The sequence below is a fragment of the Sciurus carolinensis genome, chromosome 18, assembly GCF_902686445.1.
Source record: "Sciurus carolinensis chromosome 18, mSciCar1.2, whole genome shotgun sequence".
NCBI lineage: Eukaryota > Metazoa > Chordata > Mammalia > Rodentia > Sciuridae > Sciurus > Sciurus carolinensis.
The window spans coordinates 5,317,070-5,330,882 of NC_062230.1; the positions used below are offsets into that span (position 1 = coordinate 5,317,070).

General features: G+C 54.5%; 2 protein-coding genes across 2 annotated transcripts; both read right to left on the reverse strand.

Moving 5' to 3' along the window:
* Positions 1–776: 776 nt before the first annotated feature.
* Tmem270 (transmembrane protein 270) lies at positions 777–3,065 on the reverse strand. Its single transcript, XM_047534123.1, has 3 exons — positions 2,994–3,065; positions 1,192–1,626; positions 777–1,061 (listed from the first exon to the last, which is right to left on the reverse strand). The coding sequence occupies exons 1-3, from the start codon at positions 3,063–3,065 to the stop codon at positions 777–779; spliced, it is 792 nt and encodes a 263-aa protein (XP_047390079.1).
* Positions 3,066–5,797: 2,732 nt separating this feature from the next.
* Positions 5,798–11,905, reverse strand: LOC124970799 (uncharacterized). The gene is made up of 2 exons (XM_047534396.1): positions 11,265–11,905; positions 5,798–7,769 (listed from the first exon to the last, which is right to left on the reverse strand). The coding sequence occupies exons 1-2, from the start codon at positions 11,477–11,479 to the stop codon at positions 7,343–7,345; spliced, it is 642 nt and encodes a 213-aa protein (XP_047390352.1). The 5' UTR covers positions 11,480–11,905; the 3' UTR covers positions 5,798–7,342.
* Positions 11,906–13,813: the final 1,908 nt, after the last annotated feature.

Genomic DNA, 13,813 nt, shown 5'->3' on the forward strand with positions numbered 1-13,813 from the left:
TGATTGGGTGAATGGATGGAAGGATGGATGGATCAGTGGATGGATGGATGAATGGATGGATGGATGGATGGATGGATGGATGGATGGATGGGTGGGTGGACTGACAGACAGATGGATTTGTAGGTAGGTAAATTGGTGGGTGGATGGATGGATTGACGGATCTGTGAGCAGGTGAATGGATGGATGAATGGTACTGTGGTTGAATTTGGGGATGAGTGGACAGGCAGATGGATGAACAGCTATGAAGGAATGGGTGATGGATTCGCTGCAGAAAGGCTTAAGAGTAACCACTCAAAAAGATGTTTTTTGCATCTCTGAAATGTGAGGCCCTGGCACCCCCCAGAGGCCACAGCCTCTAACTGCCCATCTCCCCTACACAGGGTCCTGAGAACCAGGGGCAGGGAATTAGACAAAGTTAGGGGTTCTGGAAAACAAAAATAATCTAGAGTCCAGTGTTGTCTCTGCCCTTGAGTTGCTCTGTGACCCGGGGAAAGCTGAAGTCCTTATCCATTTTCTCATCAAGCCAGATGCCTGTGTTGCTAGATTTAAATCAGATTCTGTGTAAAGTGTCTAAGATGTTTATCTGACAGCTGAAAGGTACTCGCAGAATGTGGTTCCTTCCCAGGGCAGCCCTGGGTGCACGTCCTGTGACAACAGACACGTACACACACTCACGTGCAGCCTCGGGTACAGGGAAGATCCCTCCAACCCAGTGGGAGGAGAGGCAGTGAGAACCTAGGCCAGGCCAGAGAAGGAGAGGCAGATGGGGGTCACATTTATTCTCCAGGGGTTCCAGGCTCTGGCAGGACGGACCCCGCCTTGGGGGTGGAGGGCTCATGGAACCAGGACCCAGACAAGGGTCCTGGGGCCTCCTGCGGTTCAGCCCCCTGAGCTTCCGCCAGCTGGGCTGTGTGCTCAAAGGCAGCCTGCAGCAGGCAGGAGGCGAGGCAGGTGGTCCAGGTGACAAGATAGGCCAGGTGCCAGGAGGCGAGGGCCACGGTGCTCTCCACCCACCCGTACAGGCGCCTCAGCTTCAGCACGGCCTGGTTCTCCAGGAGGGCCTGGGGCAAGCAAGCAGGTGGCCCCGGGAGACTCACAGTGCGCTGCCTGGCCACGGGCCCCTTCCCAGCCCTGGCCACGCCCAGAACCCCTGGCCTGCCCTCTGCAGCCCAGCCATCCCAGCCCACCCACCTGGCTGGGCAGCCAGCCCAGGCTGAAGCGGTGAGCCTTCTGGAACAGCCTCCAGGTCAGCAGCAGCAACAGCAGGGCTGCCAGCATGAGGCTGTGCAGGCAGGACAGCAGCAGCTCCCCCGAGGCGGCCAGAGACAGCCCCAGCCACGTGCAGGCCCCCAGGCGCTGCAGGGCCAGCCCCAGGGCCCGGGCACAGTCCAGCACTGCCTCACGCGCCAGCCTCGGTGCCCACAGCAGCAGCCACACCGGGACCCACAGCAGAGCCCACCCTGCCCGCAGAGCCCGGCCCAGGGGGCAGGGGGCAACTTCCGTGGGCCGGCGGGCCTGCCTGCTGCAGGAGCCCTGGGCCTCCTGGGTCAGTCCTGACACCCAGTGCCGGAAGAGGCTGATCTTCAGCAGAAGGAAGCTGTACAGGTGAACACGGTTCTGGACCAGCTGCAGGAGGAGGAGGACACCAGAGGCACCAGTCACCTGGGGTGGACCCAACCTGTGCTTAGATGTGGAGACCCCAGTCACGGGGGGGCTGGGTCCTCCCCATCCCCAGGCCTAAGGGTGATCTTTGTCCACTTGAAAAGTGTCTCGTGTTAGGACTGGGGTGTGGCTCAGTGGTAGAGCACTTGCCTAGCCTGTTCGATCCCCCAGCGTGGCAAATCGTTCTCAAGTGCCTTGTGTTATATTCGCTTCCTTCCTGTTGTATTTGAATGATCACTTACAATGCTCCAGGTGAAGCAGAGGACGTTGTTAGGATGACTGTTATTGTAACACAGTGTGACCCACCCCCCTCCCATCCCACAGGATTTGAACCCGGGTCAGTTGTCTTTCCCCAACACCTGGGCCTGCCTGGGCACCAGTGGCCTCTGGGATCACAAGGGCAGCAGGGTAGCTAGGGTCTCAGGGACAGAATTAATGATGGATCTAGAGAGTGGGGTGCAGGAGAGGGAGGAACCCAAGATTTCCAGATTGCTGGCATGAGTGGCAGATTGGACGAGAGTGTCCCCCATCCACTGAGGAGTGGGGTTGGCTGGGGAAAAACCCCTCAATAGAGCCCAAAAGTCCCCAACTCCACCAACCTGGGTACCCCAGATCCTGAGACCAGCAGAGCCCGGGTCCTGCAGGCTCTGGAGACCAGGGTGGCGGAGCCACTGGGGGTCAGCTGCACATGCCCCTCATGGGCTGGTCTAGCAGAGCCAAGAGGTGGAGCTTTGGTGGGGAAGGAAGGGTGCCTGAGGTGTCTCTCCAGACAAGAGGAGGTGCAGGTAGAAGAATCAGGGTGCAGGTAGGAAGTCGGGGTTCCCCCCGGCCCATGATGCTGAGGTGAGCAGGAGGGAAGCGTGTGAGAGTCTATATGATCCTATGAGATTCGTCCTATAGGAGAGGAAACAGAGCTCAGAGAGGTAAGGCAATTTGCCCAAAGTCACACAGTTAAAGGTTGGAGCAGCTGAGATTCCAATTCACTTGTCTCTTTCTCCTGTGCCCTAGTCTCTCCCCCTTCTGTGGCACAGAAACAGACCCAGACTGACCACCCAGCCCTCTGAGGGGTTGTAATTTGGAGGTGTGGTCCCAAATGCAAGTATCTGCATATTTTTTAAAAAATGGGTGTGGGGTGCCATGCTTAGCCCACTAGGGTGACCCTCCATAGAGAAATCCTGGCACTGCAGTGCAGGGTGCTGCTTCCGGAAGCAGTCGGATTATTCCCCAAGGCAGGCGGTGGCCTGGTTCCCCTGGTGGGACAGGCTGGCGATCAGCAGCTCAGAGGTGGCTGGGGAGGGTCAGTGTGCAGCCCCCTCCCCCACCCCTCTCACCAGCACTGTCAGCCTCACGACCTGCAGCAGAATCCCCAAGAGGCTGGATCTGACTGGAGGGGCAGCCTCCATGTCTGGTCTCCCTTCCCTCCTCCAGCTGGGAGAAGTGGGATGACCTCACAGATGCCTCAGGGTGGGGACCAAGTTACCACGGGGACCCGGTTGCCACAAGAGATCCCCTTTCCCTGGTTTCTGCCCGTCCCTGCTCCTTCTGGGTCCTCAGTCCAGGTCTGGCCATGCCACGGTTGGGGAGGAGGACCTGAGTCCCCTGGAGCTCAGTTTTGTTTGCCAGAAGGAGACCCTGAGTTAATTTGGGAGAGGGTTTCTGCAGGCATCCAGAAGGGAGTAAGAAATGGAGGCGGGGGCGGAAGGAAGCCCGTAGCAGCTCTGTTAAGGAGCCGGGCAGACTCTGGGCAGCCCCAGCCCAGCTGGGGACCACAGTGTGCAGGGCCAGCACACTTGAGAACCGCCCCACCCGAGGAGTAGGGAAACTGGGGTGCTGGCCTCCAAGTGCCGGGTGCTTCCAGCGGCCCCCTGCCCAGCACCAGGGCTGGAGAAGCCCAGGGGCCACAGCCTCAGGCAGAAGGTCAGTCAGGGTCTCCGGCTGAAATGCCCACGCGCAGGGAGACAGGCGGAGGGTGGAGTGGGGGCACCTTCCACACCTTCGCACATCCCAAAGCAGCCAAGGCCTGGGAAACAGAACCTCCGTCCCCAGGGCCACAGGGCAGAACGTTCTCAGGCAGCAGGTGGCTCGGCCGCCCAACCAGCAGCCCTGCCTGTGGTTATTTTTGCAAAAGTTGGTTTTTGCTTTGCCAAAAAGCAAAACGAAGGGAAGAGACAGCAACCTCTACTCCAAGAGCTCAGGGACACCGCAGAGGGCTCTGGGAACATGCTGGGGAGGACGGGAAGAGGAAGTGAGTGGCAGTAGAGGCCTATGGGTACCTGGAAGAGCTGGGTAGGGCAGCAAGGGGGATCCCTGAGCCACCCCAGCCCTAGGGCCACAAGAGGCTCCCAGGAGGCCACTGGCAGCTGAGCCTCTCAGATACGTGGCCAGACTGTGCAGAAGGGGCAAAGGTTTGGAATTCTGGGAGAATCCAGAACTCCAAATGGTGTTTCTTTTCTTTTTTCAGGGCTAGAGATGGTGCCCAGGGCCCCACCCGTGCTGAGTACCAGCTCTACACTGAGCCTCACCAGCTGTAGGGAAGGGTTAATTTTGCTCTTCTGAAGTTTCGTGGATTTTCTTCTTTGACATCAACTGACAAGAGACACGCTGACGGGAAATACCATAGAAAAGTTATTACCCGTCCCAACGTTGCAGCCACGCATGCAGCGTGGGGCACGGCCCCCGAGTTCCCCACACTGGGAAAGGGTTGTTCCAGGGGCAGTGAGGATGGGGGACAGACCCAAAAAGGAAGGAGGGTGAGGCGGGGACAGCAGCCAGGGGAAGAGGACACAAGCACCCCCCCCCCCAGGCTGCAGGACCAACACCCACATTTACATTTTAAAACAGGTGCTCCAGTCCAGTGCAGGTGCGCATGCCTGGGAACTCACAGCTCTGCGGGGGGAGGGTCCCTTTGGGAGGTTCAGCAGAGCGGGTGCCACTCTAACCCTGGCACACAGCATGGTTTCAGCCCCACTCACCCCTCAACCAGGAATCCTTGTGCAGGACACACCTCGCCCAACAGGACATGGCCAACTGCCTTAAGGAGTCCCCGGAATATCCACCCACGCTGGCTTCTCCCAGGGTGGTCCTGCTCACCAGCTCAGTCCTCCCAGGAAGGGAGTTGGAAAGAGAAGCCCCTCTTCCCCATGCTCAGCCCTGCTCCTCCTTCCACTCTTGCCCCAACACATGGCCCAGAGGAGCGCCTCCTTGAGCTGGGTCTGAAGGGTGGCTAGGTTCCCACAGATGCGGCGGGGAGGAGAGACCCGCGGGAAGGCGCTTTCCAACAGTCCACCAGAACATTAAGTGGGACTGGGGAGGGGAAGCAGGGGGAGCGAGGTCAGCAGGGACCACAGGTGCCAGGGAAGATCCATTAAGCCCTAGGGACCACTGTGGAGCAAGAGTGAGACCCCAGAGAGAGCTGGGGTCTTCCAGCTGCACAAGAGCCGGACCAGGGTAGAGGAGGAAGGGTCTCTAGGAGACCTCGGGACTCTGCAGGGCCAGCTGCCTGTCTGTCCGTCGGCTGGTGGTATCCAAGCACTGACAGAAAAGAATCCAGAGCAGTACGTCCCTCAGGCACAGTCGCTGGGAGACCCGGCAGGGCTGTAGGGAGCAGAGGACCTGCTGCAGGAATTAGAGAAGGTGGGCTTTATGGTTTGGATGGGGTGTGTCCCCTCCAAAACTCACATCAAGGGACCGTGGGTACAGCCAATGGTAGAGCACTGGCCTAGCAAGCACGAGGCCCTGGACTCCATTGCTAGGACAGGAAGAAGAAAAAACTCATGTTGAAATTTGGTCCCCAGTGTAACAATGGTCTTGGGACCTTTAAGAAGGGATTAGGTCACGGCTGCACAGGCTCACGAGTGAATCAACACTGCTTTCTCAGGACTGGGTTAATTCTTGCAGAAATGAGTGGGTTCTTTTGGTGTTTTTAATTTTATTTATTTCACAGTGCTGGGGATTGGACCTAATAAGTGAGTTCTTACAACCCACGGAGGCTGCTTCTGTTTTGTCTCTTCTGCACATGCCCGTTTGCTTTTCTGCCATGAGCTCAATCAGCATAAGGCCCTCTCCAGATGATGCCACCAGATCTTGAACTTTCAACTCCAGAACTGTAAGCTTAAATAAACTTCTTTCCTCTCTAAAGTTCTCAGTCTTAGATATTCTGTCATAGCAACAGAAAACGGACTAAGGAGGACCGACAGCATTGAAGGAATCGAGACATCCTGACATGTTACCTTAGTTGCCAGCCAAGAACTCAGCCTCCACAGAGGCTGGGAGAGGGCACGAGACTTCAGGGTCAGAGACAAAGGATGATTTGCTACTGACAGCAATAGCAGGGGACTACGGTGTGAGCATCATGCATTCCTTCCTTGAGTCCAAATCCCACAGGGTCATGAAGAGGATCAGATGGCACCCATGTGCCATCTAGTGACAGAGGTCAGGGGCCCCACCTGAACTGTGATCCACTGAGGACTTTGCCCTACGCGACCCCAGCCCTGCAGTCCTGCCAGCCCAAACCTCATTGTATTGTCACCATGGTACACACAGCGGGTGTGGTTCAGGAAAGGAGGTCAAACCTTAATAATGAGCAGAAAACAAGTGTGTTCTTTGTCCCAGGAGGAGACTCCCTTCCAAGGTTATTTGATAGACAAAGTCCAGGACAAAGGGCCATTAATTATGCTTCACTTGCAAGATGTGTAAAACCAAAAGACAGAGAATTGGGTTCCAGCCGAGGAATGACTAGGAAGAACACAGAGCGAGGCAGGGATCCCCCGGAAGGCTAGGTGAGGGGTGATGGTGGTGCTGTCCACTGAGATGGGGCAGAAGGGAGGAGTGGGGCGGGAAGAGGGGCGCAGGGGATGCTGGGAGTATGAAGGTGGTGGCTGAAATCAGGATTTGAACTACTCCCTCTCTCTCCTCCCTGCTCCCCTTGTTGGCCTGCCCCCCACTATCGCCCAGCGTCCTCCTACCCAGAATTCCACCACACCTCTTATGTAGAGATCAGTCTGCATGTGGTCAGGGCAGGAGCCCCCAGGGGTGTCCCATCTGGTCTCAGTCTCAGCTCTGCTCACACGCTGCCTTCTGCGGCCCCTCACCCAGCCCCAGAGCCCTCGTCTTGGTCCCCAAGCAAGATTCCAGCAAGGCTTCTCTGTGGCTCTGTGGCTACCCAGACCACAGAAAGGAGGGACAGGAGGGGTCACAAGACCTGGGCATCTAGTGACAGAGGTCAGGGGCCCCACCTGAACTGTGACCCACTGAGGACTTTGCCCTACCAGCGACCAGGAACTGCGACCCCAGCCCTGCAGTCCTGCCAGCCCAAACCTCATGGTCACCCTGCCGACTCCTGCCTTCCCTTCCTGCAGGCCACCTCTGAAAGCAAGGACCATGCCCGGGATCGTGCCAGCTGCACAGAACGCTCCATAAATATGGTTGAGTTGAGAAACGAATGAAGGGCTTGACGGTGAGACCTGTGCACTGCTTGCAACAGGCCCTGGTTTCTGTCCCAAATGCCACAAAAAGGACAGTAAATTGAATGAATGAATGAATGAATGAACGAAGGGCCCTACCAGCAAGTGGGAGCCTGAGGGCAGCAGAAGCCCTCAATTTAGAGTCTCCCTCTGGGAGTCCCTCTGCCCTCAGTCCAAGTTCCCTCCCTGTCCCTTCTCTTTGCCACTCAGCACTGGGTTCAAGGCGGTCCATGCAGGATTGCACTGTGCGACCTTGGAGTTGCACCTTCGAGGTAACCTGCTGGACCGGCTGGGACAACCCAGTTATCAGCAGCCGCTGCCTTGCACACGCCAAGAAGTGCCATTCCCAGGTCCCTGTCCCGCGGGGTGTCCCAGTCCCGGACAGAGGACCTGCCTCGGATCTCCTGCCAACCCCGAAGCCCCGCGCCAGCTTTCAAGCGCGCTTCCCTGCGGGTGCAGGACGGCCGCGCGGCCGCGCGGGGGCAGCAGACACCCGGGCGCGGGCCCTGCGCGGGGCGCTTAGCTGGAGGTGGCCGGCAGTTTCCAGTTGTGTGTTTGGCTCCCATCCGCCCGCGAGGCCGGATTTCCAGCGACAGCAACATGGTGTCATCCCCAGGATCTCGCTTTGTGCCGGTCCCGTAACTCCTGGGTTGCAGGAGGCAAAACCACCGAGAAATGATCAGGATCCATATTCTTTCCTGTATCCCATGTCTCAATATTAAAAACTTAATTCCTTATCTTCACTTTTTCTTCAGGGGTACACAAAAATGATCCATGTGACACCATAGTGATGGGACTTGCACTTTTTGATGCTAAAAATGGCTTTATCCGAGCTGCACACATGTAAAAATGATGATTATAAACTATGGAAGTCTCGGAACCCTATTCTGGTTAGGAGAGCAGGTTTTGGATTTGGAAAGGCCTGGGTTGGAACTGACCTCTGCCGCCTGCTTACAAGCCCATGACCTTGAACACGCTGCCCAGAGTTTGCTTATCTATAAAACAGGTAATGTACTTAGAAGAAACTGCCAGAGAGGAGAAGGGAGGAGTCGGTGAATTAGGGTCTGTGATGTGCTTTGGGACAATGCTTGGGGCTTGGGGGGGGTCAGCCTCTGATAAAAAGGAACTCACGAAATCTTGGAAACTAAGCAAGCTCCACATTGGACAGAATTTCTTTAAAATGTGTGCAAGTTTACAAAAGGAAATTACCTGGGGTGCTCAAATTTTTGTTAGTTCACAAACTGAGATGTGAAAATAATCATTTTAACCAAACTGCTTTCAGGCAATTCACTTGGAGCCCAACATAATACTGAAATTTCAAAATAATTTTTTTTAAATCTGCAAAATACAAATTAGTATCACTGCAACCTTAAAATTAATGCAAAAAATTTAACATAAAAATGAAGGAAATGCTTTTTAAAGTTCTTTAAAGAGATATAAAGTAGCCATGCCTGATGGCCCACAGCTACTCAGGAGGCTGAGGCAGGAGGATGCAAGTTTGAGGCCAGTTTCAGCAATTTAGTGAACCTAAGCAACTTAGCAAGATCCTGTCTCAAAATTAGAATAAATAAGTAAATAAATAGGACTAAGGATGTAGCTCAGTGGTAAAGGGCCCCTGAGTTCAGTCCCCAGTGCCCACACACACACACAAAGTCATACTTAGTGTTAGCAGGTGTTCAGTACATATTTGTCAAATAAATGAATGACTTAATTGCTGAGTTAAAAAGAAAGTCAGCCAGGCAGAGTGGTGTACCTGTAATCCCAGTGACTTGGGAGGCTGAGGCAGGAGGATAGCAATTTCAAGGCCTACTTCAGCAACTCAGCAAGAACTTGTCTCAAAATAAAAAGGGCTGGGGATGTAGCTCAGTGGTAAAGGGCCCCTGGGTTCAATCCCCAGTACCACAAACTAATAACAATCATTATTATTGATTATGTTATTGTTGTTGTTATTATTATTATTATTATTATTATTATTATTATTAAAGGCCTGCCTGGAGGGACAGAGACACACACATGGGCCATGGAAGCCCTTTATCCATCAACAGGGAAATGGACATATAAACTCTGCGTGTCATTTGAGGGATGACTTAGGGGCAATTTAAGCAGGTGAGATCCAGGAGCATAGGGGTGGACAGGCCTCAGGGACAAGGCTAAGTGGAAAGGAGACCCGCAGGGTGGTAGCTTCGGCGCGATGGATTCACATCCGCTTCTCCAAACCCACTGAGGAATGTCCTGTGTGGTTCTAGATACCTAATGCACATAGTAAAAATAGAGAAACAAATCCTGGAAGGTTCCTGCCCATGCGTGGCAGTAACTGGGACAGCAGGTGGAAGCAGGAAAAGTCAAAAGAAAACCTTTTTCACTTCCTACTTTCAAATCCCTGGAGCAATGAGAACAAAATGCTCACATTTGTACATTCCGAGTGGTATGCCTGAAGGGTGAAAATAAGCCAGTGGAGCAAAGATCTCAAGAAAGAGTGGTCCAGAAAACAGAAGTGCAAAGGTCCTGGGGCATACCAGAAGGAGGAGAGCAGTGAGAGGGGAGAGGGTATGGAAATTGGACTTGGGGTTTTGAAGCAGGTGAACACACTTGCCAAATGTGTACTGTGAAAACATCCTTCTGGTTGGGCACAGTTTGTTAACTGCTGAAATTGAGTTTGAACAAATACAGGCAGAACAAGGGACATGATATCGCTTTGTTCTCTCATGTGTGTTTTGAAATTTAAGTCTGAAAACATTTTAAAATTATGACTTAGAGGCAGAGGTGTAGCTCAGTGGTACAGCACCTGCGTGGCACTCGATGCCCTGGGTTCACTCGCGGGCACCACACATAACGATAATCATCTGCCTCTGGCTATTGTGAAGAAAAGGCACTGTGGATGGGACAGAAGAGGCAGGGAGGCCAGGAAGGAGGCTGCCGCAGGGTCTGGGCAGGAGAGAGGGCAGATGGGACTGGAGTGGCCGAGGTGCAGAGAAGGAAAGGCGTGTTTCGCATTCACAAGATTTGCTGAGGGACAGAACGGGAGGGACAGGGCTTGGCTGAGCCTCAGCATGAAGATGGCTCTGGCCTCTGCTGAGATGGGACGGGTTGGGGGTGGAGGAAGAGCAGACCTGGGAGTGGAGAGAGGAGCCAGTCAGGCGTGGGCACGTCACTGGCCCAGGCCTGTGATCTCCAAAGAGGAGACATCAGGTACACAGCTGTGTAGAGCCCCGCTCAGGGGATCCTGGGGCAGTGAGCCCTCAGCAAGTTGGGAGTCAGTGGCATGTAAATCCTCAGGACTGGACGAGGTCACCCAGGAAAGGAGAGGAGAAGGGAGGCACAGGACAGCCCCTGCTCCGTGGGTGTAGAGGGGAGGAGAGGAGAGGAGAGGAGGAGCCAGACAGAAGGAGGGGACCCATCGCACCATCAGTCTGGACGCACACATGGGCACAGCCCAAGGAGTAGGTGCCATAGCCCCACTGAAGGCCACTGCCCTGTGCCACCCCCCTGGAGGCAGCGCTCACACCCGGGCCTGAGCCTTAAGGAGCCGGCTGTGAGCCCCTGGGATATCACCTCCCTCACAGAAAAAGAGAGAGGAGCCGGGTGCGGGCACACACATCTGTCATCCCAGCCACTCCGGAGGCTGAGGCAGGAGGATCAGAAGTTCAAAACCAGCCTCAGCAACATAGTGAGGCCCTAAGCGACTCAGTGAGACCCTTTAAATAAAATTCAAAAAAGGGCTGGGGATGTGGTTCAGAGATTGAGTGCCCCTGGGTTCAATCCTCAGTAGTCCCCCCAAAAAAAGGAAAGAAGGGAAAAACTCCCTACCCTCCCTGGTCAGCCTGCAGGCTCGGAAAGCAAGAACAGAAGGGAGGCTGCAGCTGTGGCCTCCTCCTCCTGACCAGAAGCATCAAGCAGTGCAAACACAGCAAGACACCCGAGAGCTGGAGCCTGGGGCCACCCACCCGGGACATGGCTTGGCAGCGAAGGCACCCTCCCACCTCCCGCCCACAGAGGAGCCCTCCGGACCCCCTGGGAGGGAGGTGGCCTAGAAGAACAGCCTGCGCATGGGCTTCGAGGACACAGCACGGACCCTGCCTGGGGAAGCCACCCCTCCCCCAGGCCCCCACTAGGCTGGGGTGGAGGCCGTCTCTGACTCACCTCTGTGACTCCAGCGCCCAGATGCTGGCCAGGAGTGGCCCGAGACCCAGTCTGGCCGTCAGGAGGAAGCAGAGGCCCAGGGCGGGGCTCCCTGTGTGCCTTTCATTTTTATCTGAAGGACCAGAGTCTACTGATGGCCTTTTAGCCTTTTGCCTTCTTCCCCTGGGGACAGTAGCAGCCAGGATGAGGTGACAGCCTGAGGACAGAGTCTGCATTGAAAAGGGGGCAGAGAGGAAGGGCGACAAGAACCCGGAGCCGATGGGTGGTGGGGCCCGGACCACGAGGGCAGCCTGGGCTTCTCCCAGCAGACTGGGGCGCCCTTCTCCATGGGCTGGGGAGCACAGGGTTCGCCACCTACCCCCGTGCCTCTGGGTGTGGATCTTGGCCCGTGTGGGGTCAGCTTTTTTTGCTGCTGTGACCAAAAGACAGGATGAGAATGATGAGAGGAGGAAAAGTTTATTTGGGGCTCACAATTTCAGAAGTCTCAGTCCATAGATGGCCAACTCCGCTGTCCTGGCCCAAGGTGAGGCAGCACATCATGGCGGAAGGGCATGGCAGAGGGGAGCAGCTCAGGACATGGCACCAGGCAGCAGAGAGTCTCCCTGCCATATAGATAGAGAGACTCCATAGCCACACCCGCAATGAACCCCCCTCTCCAGCCACACCCTCCCTCCCTGCCTCCAGTCACCACCCAGTTAACCTGTCGGGGTTAAAGCACTGATTAGGTTAAGGCTCTTGTAACCCAATCATTTCGTCACTGAACTCTCTTGTATTGTCTCACACGTGAGCTTTTGAGGAACCCCTCCTATCTAAACCAAGCAGCTGGTGACCTCTGAAATCTGGGCTTTCCCCACCGCCCCAGAACTGTTCCCACGACCAAGACTGTGCTTACCAAAATCGCCGTTTTGCTGTGGAAATCCGTACGGAGGTTCCTCAAAAGACAAGGCAGGGAACCACAGTACAACCCGGCAGTGACTCTCTGCAGTATTTATCCTAAAGAATTAAAGTCAACATACCATAGTGACCCAGGCACACTCATGTTGAGAGCAGCCCAGCTCGCTCTGGCTGAACCGCGGAACCAGTCCAGCTGTCCATCAGGGGATGAATGGGGTTAAAAATGTGTATACATACACAATAGAGTCTATGCAACAATAAACATGAAGAATGAAGGTATGTCATTTACAGGAAAATAGATGGAACTTGAGAGCATTTTGTTAGGAATAAGCCAAACTCAGAAAGTCAAGGGTCATTTGTTTTCTCTCCTACGTGGAAGCTAGAGAGGAAAAAGAGAATAAGAGTGGGGCCAGGCACGGTGGCGCATGCCTGGAATCCCAGCGGCTCAGGAGGCTGAGGCAGGAGGATCATGAGTTCAAAGCCAGCCTCAGCAACTTAATGAGGCCCTAAGCAACTCAGCGAGACCCTGACTCTAAATATGAAAAAGGGCTGGGGGTGTGGCTCAGTGGAAAGTGCCTCTGGGTTCAATCCCTGGTACCAAAAAATAAAATAAACCCTTCCAGGCATGTTCCCAGGGACCCATCTCCTCCAGCAGGGTCCTGCCCCAGGAGTCCCTTCAGTTGTCAAGGGTCAGAGTGCTCAGGGTCCAGCCATTGGCTGAAAGGGCTGGGGATGTGGCTCAGTGGTTCAGAGCCCCTGGGTTCAATCCCTGGTACCAAAAAAAAAAAAGAAAGAAAGAAAGAAAGAAAAGAAAAAAAGAGTGGGGGGATCTCATAGAAAATCAAAGCAGTAAAGCAGAGACAAGGGACCGGGGGAGGGAAGGGGAAAAACACTGCGAAATGACTGTAGCCAAACTGTGTTGTTACATTGTACAAATATATACATGTACAAATATGTAACAATGATCCTACCGTTATGAAAAACCACAAAGCACTGATAACAAAATGAAAAAATAAAAAGCCTATGTACTGTACCATTGCAACTCCGTGACTTTCTGGAAATGGGCAAACTATGGACACAGTAAGGTCACTGGGTTGATCTAGGGATGCGGGTCAGTGGGGAAGACTTGCCCAGCATGTGTGAGCCCTGGCTTCAATCCCTAGCATGGTATATAATAATAACAATAATAATAATCACAGTGCTAATCAAGGCAAATGATGTGATCTTCGGTATTAAACAAATCCTCAAATCTCAGCATCTTAACACAATAAAAGTTTATTTCTTGTTCCCGCTAAGGTCCAGTGAAACTTGCTGGGAGGGCCCTGAGCTGGGCCATCATCCCGGGTCTCAGGCACCTCATCTTGCAGCCCAGTCTCCTCCTCTGGTGGCTAGAGCCCTCTCCAGGGAGGATCCCACAGGGGATCAGTATGGTCTGGGTCTGCAGATGAAGCATCCCATTTCCAGCCACTTCCTGTTGACCCAGGGTCCCCCATGTGGCCGTGCCACATGCTAGGAAGACCTCCCTGGCTCAGTTCTTAGTTCTCGTTTTCTTCCACCTCTCTGCAATGCCAGGCAGTGTGGGCCTCCCCTGTTTTGTTGAGAAGCTGTTCTTGGGGCCTCCTTCCTGACTTCTCTGGTTTTCTCCAACACTCCTC